This window comes from Mobula birostris, chromosome 24 (assembly GCF_030028105.1).
Source record: "Mobula birostris isolate sMobBir1 chromosome 24, sMobBir1.hap1, whole genome shotgun sequence".
Lineage (NCBI taxonomy): Eukaryota > Metazoa > Chordata > Chondrichthyes > Myliobatiformes > Myliobatidae > Mobula > Mobula birostris.
The window spans coordinates 7,343,058-7,355,850 of record NC_092393.1 but is presented as its reverse complement, the minus strand read 5'-3'; the positions used below and the strand labels follow the sequence as shown (position 1 = coordinate 7,355,850).

Here is a 12,793-nt window from a genome sequence, read left to right as displayed (position 1 = left end):
AGAGTCTAGAAGCACACAGAGAATGGTGCAAGACACAATGCCCAGTGAATGGCAGTTCTGTGGGTGGCCAGTCTGGTTCAAGCTGACAGGAAGGCCACAGTAACTCAAAGGATTACATGCTACAACAGTGGTGTGCAGACAAAGTAGATAGATGAGCTACAGCAGCACAAGACCAGAAACATTTACATGAAGTTGATTTAACAGTAATAAATGAACTCTTTTTGTGCAGGGCATTAAGAGTAAGGAGGTCACAGTGAGAAGAGGGGTGGTACAGGTAGGTGTCAACAAAAGAAAGCCAGACCACTTCATGAAGAATACACAGCATTTTATTATTCACAGTTAATTTCTAGCTACCAAATGCATTGAGAATCAAGGGATAAGTACACAGGCCTTTCCATTTTAACATTGATTTGTTTAATATATACATGAAATGTCTGCAAGGCTTATGATAATACACCAATTCAAAAACAGTAAACAATCAATTGGTCCATTTGTCAAAAGCTCTCACACACAGTTTGATAGTTTGGGTGACAGTGTGTAGTGGAAAGCTCAATCCCATTAGTCTCATGATTTCTTAGCAGTTTCCCAGTGTGAAGTAGAAAACTCAAGTTAAATTAATATAGTACTGAACTCCAGGAAACAAAATTTAATTTCAGACCAACCCCCGCATCACAGTCAAACCTCCTGGTTCCCAGTACTGTCTGTAATCTGACCCCAGAGGCTAACCAGAATCATCATACTTCAATTAGATCTCTGACCATTTTGTTATTCAGCTCCCTTCTACACATTCCTCAACATTATCTAGACTTCGTACAGACTGTGTAGTTTCAATCTTGCTCAGATTCCATGCCTCATAACACATGCATTCTGATGCAATTACCAGGGCTTAATGGGTGGGTTCCACTTGCCAATACTGATGAGTTTGTGTGTGGTTTCTGAGGCTGTAAATGTTTAAGCAATGTCAACCCCAGACATATGTGATTACCCACCATTTGGCTTCACTAGCCTTCAGTAAGAAGTATTATTGTCTCCTTTAAATCAAGTGATTTATTGACAGTCCTTGAAAGTGTCTGCAGGAAATTAGATTGCACAGGTGCTGAACCAGATGTGTTCTTGTCATGGTACTTAATGCATAGGTGGTAGCTCTAACTGGTCAAATCAGCAAAACAAAAACCAAACATCAATTAACAGACAAGCAACTGTTTACAATTATTTATATATATTTAATGTCAATGTGTTGTATCACAGGCATGGTAAAGAGAAAATGGGGATAGTGGAGGAGGAACTGCCAGCACCACAGAGATTAGGGCAGATGATACCAGGGAATAGACTGTGAACTTTAATACCTGTCTGCTCTGGAGCCTGCTTGAAGTGTCCTCAGACCTCTTGTCTGCAGAATTGTCATAATGCCCCTATCCACACCAATCCCCAGACTGCATTTGGTGAATTCTAATATTTGAATGAATCCAGAGTTTCTGTACTAATCTGTCCTTCAACAGTTGATGGATCAGCAAAAGATTCTCATCAAATGATTTCTATCTCTGCCTTTTCATTTGATGTCCTGAGGCATCCTTTAACTGAGGTACTATCTGTGCCATGCAGAGACTGTTTGCACCATTTTAGCAACAGGAACCAGATGGGGTCACCTTTCCATCGTTCAACTTATACACACTAACTTTAACCTTACTCCATATTTGTAGTGAATGCCCACATACTGGCTCCAGAACTTTCCAGTGACAACTCTGGGAAATGTTCCTCTTTCCTTGGACTGGTGAATTCTGACAATGACCTACCAACATCCTCAATTTCTCTGCATGAAGTTTCTTAATCTCCATTGCTAACAAAGGCAAGAAACATACAACAGGTATTAGGACATGTATTCATTTGGCCTGCCCATCAACTTCTTCCATAGCAAGATGCCCCTGTACCACCAGGAATTTTGCAGCTGCCAGATTCAGGCCACTGGGTGGCTACACCTGGCATACAAACACCACTGTCACATTGGTGGCCTGAGTGTCACATCACCTGAATAGCACATAAAATGTGGAGGTGGCCAAGGAGACACCACAATTCCAAATAGCAGGCTTATTGATCATGACAGATTTGGCAAAGTGTAACTGGGCTGAGATCACCCATGCAAGGAGCAGTGATAGCTATCATTTCCATGGATCGAAGGCAGTAGGCCTGAACAGCAGTAACCTTGAACATCGGTTCAATTGCAACTAATTTTCATGATCAGTCTCACTTAAAAAGCAAAATGGCCTAAGAAATAAATTATTACAGTGCTTGATTGTGATAGAAGCAAAGAATTTAATAAAATGCAAGACAGCTTTAAAAACCAAAGTTCATTAAGAACTAGAATTTCTCAGTTATGTCATCAGATGTGTTCAGCTCAAAAAAAAAATCAAACTCCCATTATCCAGATGGGCAGGTGAAACTCTGCAGCTCCCCCAGTGACACAGCAGAACCATTGGTGTGTTTATAATTAGTCTGGCTGGAGCGGATGAGCTGGGCTGAATGGTGCAAACTGGCTGTGGAGAGAAAAGCAGGGTCATGTAGTTAGCTCTACTCTGCAGTGGGCAGAGGGAGCAGCTAGCAGGGATTCACTGAAAGAGCCTGAAGAATTAATCCCTTTGTTGACTCACGCATCATATTCAAAGTACACCTGTTATACAAACCTTAGCGATGCTAGTATACTTTTAAACTTGGCATGACAAACATAGCTTTACAAATACTTAACCTGCTGCTCAACTGCAGTTGCAGTTTGCAGTGGAGAGGAAAATGGCGACAAAGGTCATTTGGGAACATTTTAGAACAGTGTTCAAATATCAAACTGCTGGATTCCCCATACCTGGTCTCAGTCAACATCCCCACCCCACAGGCCAGCTAGCCAATGGCACATCAGTGTGAAATGCCCAATATTTGCCCATCAACTGACTTGGAGCTCTCAGTTATTAAAGTGAATTAGAGCAAAAGATAAGAAAAATCAGAACAGGGGAAAAAAATCAAAAGGCACTATGAAGACAGAATTCAGAAAGTGCTCAGCCAAACACCTTTAAAACCATTAGCAGCCCAACCTCCTGTATAAACTCCTAGAACATGCTGTTGATAAAAGCCACCAAGTTATTCTCTAAAATTACAAATCATCTTGACAAGTTGTACTTGATTCCTATAGCTGCTAGTTGCTAAAGGAAACATTAGGCTTATTTCCAAGGACAAGCTAAATTAGCAACTTGTACAAAGAAAAAAAAGCAGGAATTCCAAATGGAAATGAACAAGGCCAAGAATGATTAGTTTTCTTTTGAAAAGCCCCAAATGCAAGGACTTTTACTGACCTCTGGCCTGTGTTACATTGCTGATAAGATTATCCAATATTTGCATAGAGAAAAAACATTTAAATTCTACAACAGGATTAGAGTAATGGAATTATAATCCATGCACAGATTTACAAGGAGAGGGAAGAGAAGAGGGGAAGGATGGGTTAGAGAAGAGGGGGAAGCAGCTGTGGAAACCTATTGGTAAAATCGCTCAGCTTTTCTGTTCCACCTCAGAATTGGTTTTGGCGCTCTAGTTTGAAGTTCCATACAGACTGTTAAGTTCACGGGGGAACCGTGATTGCCTTCAGGTTTCAGCACTGCTGTCCATCAAATGTTTCTGTTGACTGGAGTGACATAGTTGCGAGGGAACATGCCTGACTGCCCGTGGCAACTGCCCTTCCACCAGTTGGGGTCTGAGTTGTCTAGAACCTGGATAAAGTCACCACGGCGGAAGCCGAGCTCACCTTCCTCCTGCGGGTCAAAGTCGAAGAGTGCCTGCACGTATGTGGGTTGCTGTGGAGACAGATAACAACGCAGAGTTAACAAGGCAGACAGTGCCAGTTTGAGTTAGGTACTGGGTGTTCAGGGTAGTAGGGTGACTAATAAATAGGCAACAATTGTGGTTCATGGAGACATGCTTGAAAGGCTGAGATTCAAAATTCTTCCTCTCCTGGGTTATTAACAGGCAGCTGTCTGCAGTGCTTAAATCAAGGGGCAAGCCCTGTTATACCACACTGTAATCCAGATTTCTGCAGGTAATGAGCTCCAGCAAAGACCTTACAATTGCAATACATCCTGAAGGCATTTCAGATCAATGTCTAGACCTGAACAAGTTTACATTTCATTTGAAGTCAGTTTGTTGCTTTACACTTAGAGCTGTTTCTCTTAAGAGTGGGAGAAGCTAGAGTCCCGGAGAATCACATGCAGACACAATTTTACAAATGTCTTGTACTCAGAGGGACCGTGGATAACCCGACTCAAGTTCGGGTCCCCTTTTTTCTACCCAGTGATGCTGCCCTCACCAACATCTCCATTTCCAGACATCCAGCCTCACTGAATCTTCCCAACACCTTAACCTACCACCCCGCCCCCCCCCCCCGAGCCTCTGCATCCAGTACACCATTCTCCACAACTTCTGTCACCTTTAATGGCACCCTACCACCAAACATATCCTTATTTCTGCACCCTTCCCTCCCTTTCTAGAGATCCCGCTGTGATCCCCTTGTCCATTTGTCCCTCTCCACTGATCTCCCTCCTGGCACTTATCCCTACAAGAAGATCTACCCATTCACCTTCTCTCTCACCTCCTTTCAAGGCCCCAAAAAAGTCCTTCCAGGTGAGGCAACACTTAAATTGCGAATCTGCTGGGGTTGTCGGCTTTATCCTATGTTCCCAGTGTGGCCTCCTCTATATCGGTAAGACAACCACATTGTCAAGCATCTTCACTCGTCCACAACAAACAGTATTCCCCGGTGACCAACCATTTTAATTCCTCTGTCCGTCACATTCCGACTTGTTGGCCCATGGCTACAGCAGCAATACCTCATATTCTGAGTTGCCTCCAACATGGCAGGATGAATATTAATTTCTCTCCCTTCTGTTAATTTCTCCCTCTTTCACCCCTCTCTTTTTTTCCATTCCCTACTCTGCCTCCCTTCTCACCTGCCTCTCACCTCTCTCTGGTGCTCCTCTTCCTTCCCTTTCTCCCATGGTCCACTCTCCTCTATCATATTCCTCCTTCAGCTCTTTATCCTTTCCACCCACCTACCCACTTCCTTCCTCTCCTTCACCAACCCACCTTCCTTTTCATTTATCACCTTTTGGCTTGTTCCCTTTCCCCTCCCCCCACCCTATCCTGGATTCTTCCCTCTTTCTGCAAGGAATAATGAATCCCGAGGAAGGCACGGCACAGGCTTAGAATGGCCTGCAGCACCATGTTGAACTTCCAGGACTGCTAAACTATAAATTAGAGTGAAGTTTCAGGCACTTAGCTGCATTTATCAGCTCTAAATGTACCTTATTTGTGCAAACCTGAACACTGGCCTTTTACACATCCAACACCAAGAACATTTAACCTCAGCAAGGCTGGCAATATTGCATTATACCACAACAGTTTCAAACAACGCATCAATGCTTGTAACTCGATTGTGAATATGAAGACTGAGAACTTGCATTTTGCTTTATGTTCCAAACAGACCAAAGCTGCAATACAACTCATTTCTGAAGCAACTGGAAAAATAAATCTAACACCTCCTCAGACAAGTTGCTGCAAAGTTTCAATGGGATGCAAGAACTATCAACGTTTGAAGCTAGTGTAAATGCTTAGGGCTTCGTGCGTTAATCCACTCACTGACCAACAGAGAACAGGGTCTTCTCCATTTTAACAGAAATTTTGTTTCAGTCTTACCCATTCCTCTTTTTCACTCTTTATTTCTTAAAGTAGAATGTGTCAGACTAAAGAAAATGTATTGGTTACAAGTAATGGGACTGCCACAAATGGTCTATATCCTGGAATCCAGAAGCCTGCTATTTCTAGGCTATTCATTGTGTGTATGCCAAGAAGGGAAACACTTTTTATGTTCATGAGTGATTACAACAGAGCCCTCTCCTGACCTCCAAGATGACTAATGACCCCACCCTCACCCCTCTTCAATCTCTTAATTACAGGCATTTGCAATATTTCCAAATGTTGAAGGCATAGCCCTACCAGAAGCCAAATGTTCACAACCTGCAATTGGAGATAACATCCCTGTTATTAACTCAACAAAGCATCAGAGTCAACAAGTCACTCAGCCACAAAGGATGATTTGTGCTGAAACATAGGAGCAGTAGCAAAGATCACCTACAAATTTGCAACAATGATTTACAGCTGCACCAAGGAGCCAGTCCTTTAGTTTTTGCTCCCTCAACCATCAATGCCACCCCCTCACCTGAGGGACCTGCTCGATATCACGCAGGAAGATCTGTTGGTTCCGAGACACAGATGTTGATCTGTGATAATCCACCAGTTCATTCAGCGAATTAAACTTCACTACCCACAAGAAGTACTTCCCTGCTCCATCACGCAATACTTTAAAATGCTGTACGTCATTTCCAAACCTATGAAGGAACAAAAAGGAAGACAATTATCATTAAAAGTCATTAACATGGAGGACACAAATCTAAGTTCAGGCTATCTTCAGGTTCTGCATTTCCTTTAATATGTTTCCCCAGAACTGTATTGCTCCACTCCTATATATAAATACATTTTGGCAGCTCAATCAGGTAACTAATCTTCACACAAGGTGATGGCTATTTGACCATGGAAAGTATCATCTGACATCAGCTAACATTTATTCACTGGGATTTTCAGCATGAAGTGTTGAATGGCAATAGAGGCTGGGTAAACATCCATACATCCCTAGTTCTTGGCCAGTCAGTACCTATATAATACTTCACACAACCACAGCCTCAACATTGCATTGCAGTCTCTACAGGTTGTGGAATCAGACATTTACCTCTAAGATCTATTAATAAAACTACTTTCAAATCGTCTTGAAGCCAGTTTTCTGAAATGCTGTACAATTTACACAGGTAGGGGGCAGCAGTGACCACAGTTGAGATTCCCATCTAATATTCCAGATATCAAAAGCCCAGATGCATGCATAGACATTGAGCACTGAAATTACTCCAAACGGGACAATCAGCTTGGGGTACTGAAACTATGATGTTCTTGCAAGGATGAACACCTTGTGAGGCAGGCTAAAGGTGTGAGAGTTGATTAAAAATATATACCATTCTTTTTTTTTAAATAGTTTTTCTCCCCACCTCCAGGATACTTGATTCACTGCAACAAGGTGGGCCTTCAGCCCACCGTGTCTGTGCTAGCCTTTTCCGAGAGAACCACCCACTTGTTCTTCAACTACTCACTTGACTGAGAGTGAGAAGTCGCCGGGCGCACTTTCGCTTTCTCGTATGAGAAAGGCTCCATCATGCCTCTGTTTGCTGAGCAGTTCCTCTGCCTTTGCTCTAGAGATTTTCCCAAAAAACCACCTGTGAAAAGAAAAGGCAAGTTTCACTCAAGTGTGCTGGGACAATACCGCCACTCTCAGATCTGCAGGTACTACCAAGTAGCATGTCAATATTTATAAAACAATTTGCAGTTATGTAGCAAAATATCCCACAGCAACATAACGTACTAGTCATTAAACCAAAGAATAGGATGGCTGGTGATCAAAGCCTTGGTCAAAGAGGTAGATTTAACAGAATTTAAAGATAGAAAGGGCAACACTGAAACACTGCAGAGGTCAGTGATGTGGGGGCGTAATGGGATAAAGGAGGAAAGTGGTTGTGGGGCTGGAGTTTACAGAAACAATAGATGAAAACAGGCTGAGAATTTTAAATACAGGGCATTTGAGTCAAAGCAGTGCAATGAATGGAGGTGGTAATAGGCAAGTCAGAATCAGGTTTATTATCACTGATATATGTTATGAAATTTGTTGTTTATCAGTAGCAGTAGAGAGCAATATACAAAGAAGTTACTACAAGTTACAATAAATATACTATAAAGTTGCCAGGGCCATGTTTTGAATGATGACAAAAAAATTCCATAAAAACCAGACAGCAATAAGGTAATAAATATCTGGTTGGCTGGAAAGAGATAAGAGGCATTCCACAATGACCATTTGAACCTATTACTACTATTTTATAAACAACACATTATATGCAGCTGAATCTTTCAATTCACTGTAATGGTACAGGGGCCCAACTAATGCAGCCCAAGATTTATGGCGCACATCAAACTGGAGTGTCCATCCAGTCAAAGCTCGTAACACATGGAACGTACTTAGCATTTCACAAAATTGGGCTGATTTTGCATAGTAGTTGAAGGGAAGTGGTTGAGAACAATCAATTATTTTGTGACCTAATCTGTTCTCCTTCCTCTCCCAATTTAACCTGCCTGAAGCCATTATTTTTAACACCAGCAGAGATCAGGGATCAAGGTTGGCATTTTCTAATCATTGAACTCAGTAAAGAGGTGTCCCGTCACACACCAACCAAATCGGAAGTGAACATCAAATAAAACTGGTCAGAAGCAGACCTCAGTAGACCCAGACTTGCGCAATGCCTTGTGTATAGAACAAAGTTAATTATCAAATTGCAATAACATTGCAAAAAAGGTCAATTATTAGAACTCAAGCAGCTTCAGTAAGTGCATTTATATCACTTAGAATGATTTCAACGAATTGAAAATAGAGCATTACAGTTCAGAGAAAAAAAAAATCGATTTGCATTTATCTAATCTTTCACCATCCCAAAGCCAGTGATGGATATTACTCACCAATTCTGGAACAATATTGCCCTGCAGAATTTTAATACAGCATGTCCATTAACTCACTTCCTGTTAAAATTCCCTTTTTACTATTTCCATATCACTATCACAGGACATCTGTGTTCTTGCCTTTGTCCATTTGTTGTTTACACCTTCTTGCTTTATTTCCTCCAGACCAGAACCACAGCATTGTGACAGAAGAGGCAGACATTTGGCCTACTCATCCTGCGTCAGCTCAGTCCTATCCAATTCTCTTGATAGATACCTTTTACCATCTTACAGGGAGTTCAAAATGACATGGCTTTTCTCATACCCATCACTTAAAATGTGTCCTTTTCAAGGAATGGGAACAATTTCTCTCCAATATTCTGTGCAAACCATCATAATTTCATTTATCTCTATCAAATCTGTTCTCAGCTTCCTCTCCTGCAAGAACCACCACTCCAGCTTCTATGGTCTAATGTAACCAAAACTTCTAAAGTCTGAAACCATTCTCCATTACAGCCATTTACACTCTCAATGATCGTAGTGACCAGAACTAGATGCAACAGTCTGCGAGTGAATTAGTATTTCAAAAAGGCTAGAATAATTTCCCTGTTTTTGTACCTCTTAAAAGCTTGGCAAGCTTTACTATCATACTTGCAAATGTTCTGCCACCTTCAAATATTTACGCAAAGACATTAACGTCCTTCTTTGTGCTTGCACATTTAAAAAAAATAGGTAATTTAGGATATCTTTCCCTTATTTCTGCCAAAATGCATCACTTCTTTCTTGCCTTAATTTCAAATGCCTCTTGTTTACCCATTTTGCCAGTAACAATCCACTGGTACTTTATCACTATCCTCCTGTTTATCATACATTCAAATTTTACAGGAGGGAGAAGGGAAAATGGGAAGTGTCAGTATTACAGTTGAACAAAGGAGCCATGAGGGAGGAGCTGGCCAAAGTTGACTGGAAAGATACCCTAGCAGGGATGACAGTGGAACAACAATGGCAGGTATTTCTGGGAATAATACAGAAGGTGCAGGATCAGTTCATTCCAAAGAGGAAGAAAGATTCTAAGGGGAGTAAGGGGCGACCGTGGATGACAAGGGAAGTCAAGGACAGTATAAAAATAAAAGAGAGGAAGTATAACTTAGCAAGGATGAGCGGGAAGCCAGAGGATTGGGAAACTTTTAAGGAGCAACAGAAGATAACTAAAAAGGCAATACGGGGGTAAAAGATGAGGTACGAAGATAAGCTAGCCAAGAATATAAAGGAGGATAGTAAAAGCTTCTTTAGGTATATGAAGAGGAAAAAATTAGTTAAGACCAAAGTTGGGCCCTTGAAGACAGAAACAGGTGAAATTATTATGGGGAACAAGAAAATGGCAGACAAGCTGAACAGGTACTTTGAATCTGTCTTCACTAGGGAAGACACAAACAATCTCCCAGCTGTAATAGTGGCCAGAGGACCTATGGTAACGGAGGAACTGAAGGAAATTTATATTAGGCAGGAAATGGTGTTGGGTAAACTGATGGGACTGAAGGCTGATAAATCCCCAGGGCCTGATGGTCTGCATCCCAGGGTACTTAAGGAGGTGGCTCTAGAAATCATGGGTGCATTGGTAATTATTTTCCAATGTTCTACAGATTCAGGATCAGTTCCTGTGGATTGGAGGATAGCTAATGTTATCCCACTTTTTAAGAAAGGAGGGAGAGAGAAAACAGGCAATTATAGACCAGTTAGTCTGACGTCAGTGGTGGGGAAGATGCTGGAGTCAATTATAAAAGATGAAATAGCAGCATATTTGGATAGCAGTAGCAGGATAGGTCCAAGTCAGCATGGATTTATGAAGGGGAAATCATGCTTGACTAATCTTCTGGAATTTTTTGAGGATGTAACTATGAAAGTGGACATGGGAAAGCCAGTGGATGTAGTGTACCTGGACTTTCAGAAAGCCCTTGATAAGGTCCCACATAGGAGATTAGTGAGTAAAATTAGAGCACATGGTATTGGGGGTAGGGTACTGACAAGGATAGAAAATTGGTTGGCAGACAGGAAACAAAAAGTAGGGATTAACGGGTCCTTTTCAGAATGGCAGGCACCGCAGCTATTTACAACATACATTAGTGATTTAGATGAAGGGATTAAAAGTAACATTAGCAAATTTGCAGATGACACAAAGCTGGGTGAAATGTGAGGAGGATATTATGAGAATGCACGGTCACTTGGACAGGTTGGGTGAATGGGCAGATGCATGGCAGATGCAGTTTAATGTGGATAAATGTGAGGGTATCCACTTTGGTGGCAAGAACAGGAAGGCAGATCACTATCTGAATGGTGTCAAGTTAGGAAAAGGGGAAGTACAACGAGATCTGGGTGTCCTTGTTCATCAGTCACTGAAAGTAAGCATACAGGTACACAGGCATGTTGGCCTTCATAACAAGGGGAGTTGAGTGTAGGAGCGAAGAGGTCCTTCTGCATTTGTACAAGGCCCTGGTGAGACCACACCTGGAGTATTGTGTGCAGTTTTGGTCTCCAAATTTGAGGAAGGACATTCTTGCTACGGAGGGAGTGCAGCGTAGGTTCACTGGGTTAATTCCAGGGATGGCGGGAATGTCATATGTTGAAAGATTGGAGCGACTGGGCTTGTATACACTGGAATTTAGAAGGATGAGAGGGGATCTGATTGAAACATAGGATTATTAAGGGATTGGACATGCTAGAGTCAGGAAACATGTTCCCGATATTGGGGGAGTCCAGGAGCAGAGGCCACAGTTTAAGAATAAGGGGTAGACCATTTAGAACAGAGTTGAGGAAAAACTTTTTCACACAGAGGGTTGAGGATCTGTGGAATGCTCTGCCTCAGAAGGCAGTGGAGCCAATTCTCTGGATTCTTTCAAGAAAGAGTTAGATAGAGCTCTTAATGATAGCGGAGTCAAGGGATATGGGGAGAAGGCAGGAACAGGGTACTGATTGTGGATGATCAGCCATGATCACAGTGAATGGCGGTGCTGGCTCAAAGGGCCGAATGGCCTACTCCTGCACCTATTGTCTATTATCTCCATTATAAAAGGAAGCCCCTCTATTCTGAGGCTGTGACTGAGTGTCTTGGACTCCCTTACCACAGAAAGCAACCTCTCCACATCCGCTCCATCAAGGCCTTTCAACATTTGATAGCTTTCAATGAGGTCACCCCTCATTCTTCTGAATTCCAGTGAGTAGAGGCCTCACCAGTTCAACATTCCTTCTTTGCTTTTATATTATAGTCCTCTCAGAATGAATGCTAACGTTGCATTTGCCTTCCTCATCACCAACTCAACCTGCAAGTTAACCTTTAGGGAATCCTGCACAAGAACTCAAATCCCTTTGCACCTCAGAGTTTAGAATTTTCTCTCCATTTAGAAAATAGTCTGCAGTTTTATTTCTTGTACCAAAGTGCATGACCATGCACTTCCCAACATTGTATTCCATCTGCCATTTCTTTGTTCATTCTCTTAATCCAAGTCCTTCTGTAGTCTCTCTACTTCCACAGAACTATCTGTCCCTCCACCATCTCTGTATTGTCTGCAAGCTTTGCATCAAATTTATCAATTCCATTATCCAAGTCATTGACACAGAACGTAAAAAGAATTGATCCCAACACAGACCACTGTGGAACACCTCCAGTCACTGGCAGTCAACCAGAAAAGGCTCTGCTTTTTTCCACTCTTTGCCTCCTGCTGCTCAGCCACTGTTTTATTCATGCCAGAACCTTCTCTTAATACCATGGGCTCATAGTTTGTTAAGCAGCCTCATGAGTGATACCTTGTCAAAGGTCTTCTGGAAATCCAAATACACATCAACAGATTCTCCTTTATCTATCCTGCTTGTTATTTTTTCAAAGAATTCCAACAGACTTGTCAAGCAAGATTTTCTCTTACAGAAACCATGCTGACTTTGGCCTACTTTATCACATGCCTCCAAGTATCCCAAATCCACATCCTTAACAATTGACTCCAACATCTTCCCAATCACTGAGGTCAGACTAACTAGACTATAATTTCCTTTCATCTGCCTCTCCCTTCGGGAATAGTGGAGTGACATTTGCAATTTTCCAAAAACTACTGATTCTTGAAAGATCTTTACCAATGCCTCCACAATCTCTTCAGTCACCTCTTTCAGAACCCTGGGGTGTAGACCA

General features: G+C 41.9%; 1 protein-coding gene across 1 annotated transcript in view; it reads right to left on the bottom strand.

Annotated features, from left to right (window-relative positions):
* Nucleotides 1-304: 304 nt before the first annotated feature.
* The window catches only part of LOC140187413 (growth factor receptor-bound protein 2), a 145,203-nt gene continuing 132,714 nt past the window's right edge, over nucleotides 305-12,793 (bottom strand). The window contains exons 3-5 of the mRNA XM_072242727.1: nucleotides 7,227-7,349; nucleotides 6,248-6,416; nucleotides 305-3,830 (exon numbers count right to left, since the gene is read on the bottom strand). Coding sequence (XP_072098828.1) covers nucleotides 3,645-3,830; nucleotides 6,248-6,416; nucleotides 7,227-7,349 — 478 coding nt within the window. The 3' untranslated portion in view covers nucleotides 305-3,644. The remainder of the gene's footprint in view (nucleotides 3,831-6,247; nucleotides 6,417-7,226; nucleotides 7,350-12,793) is intronic.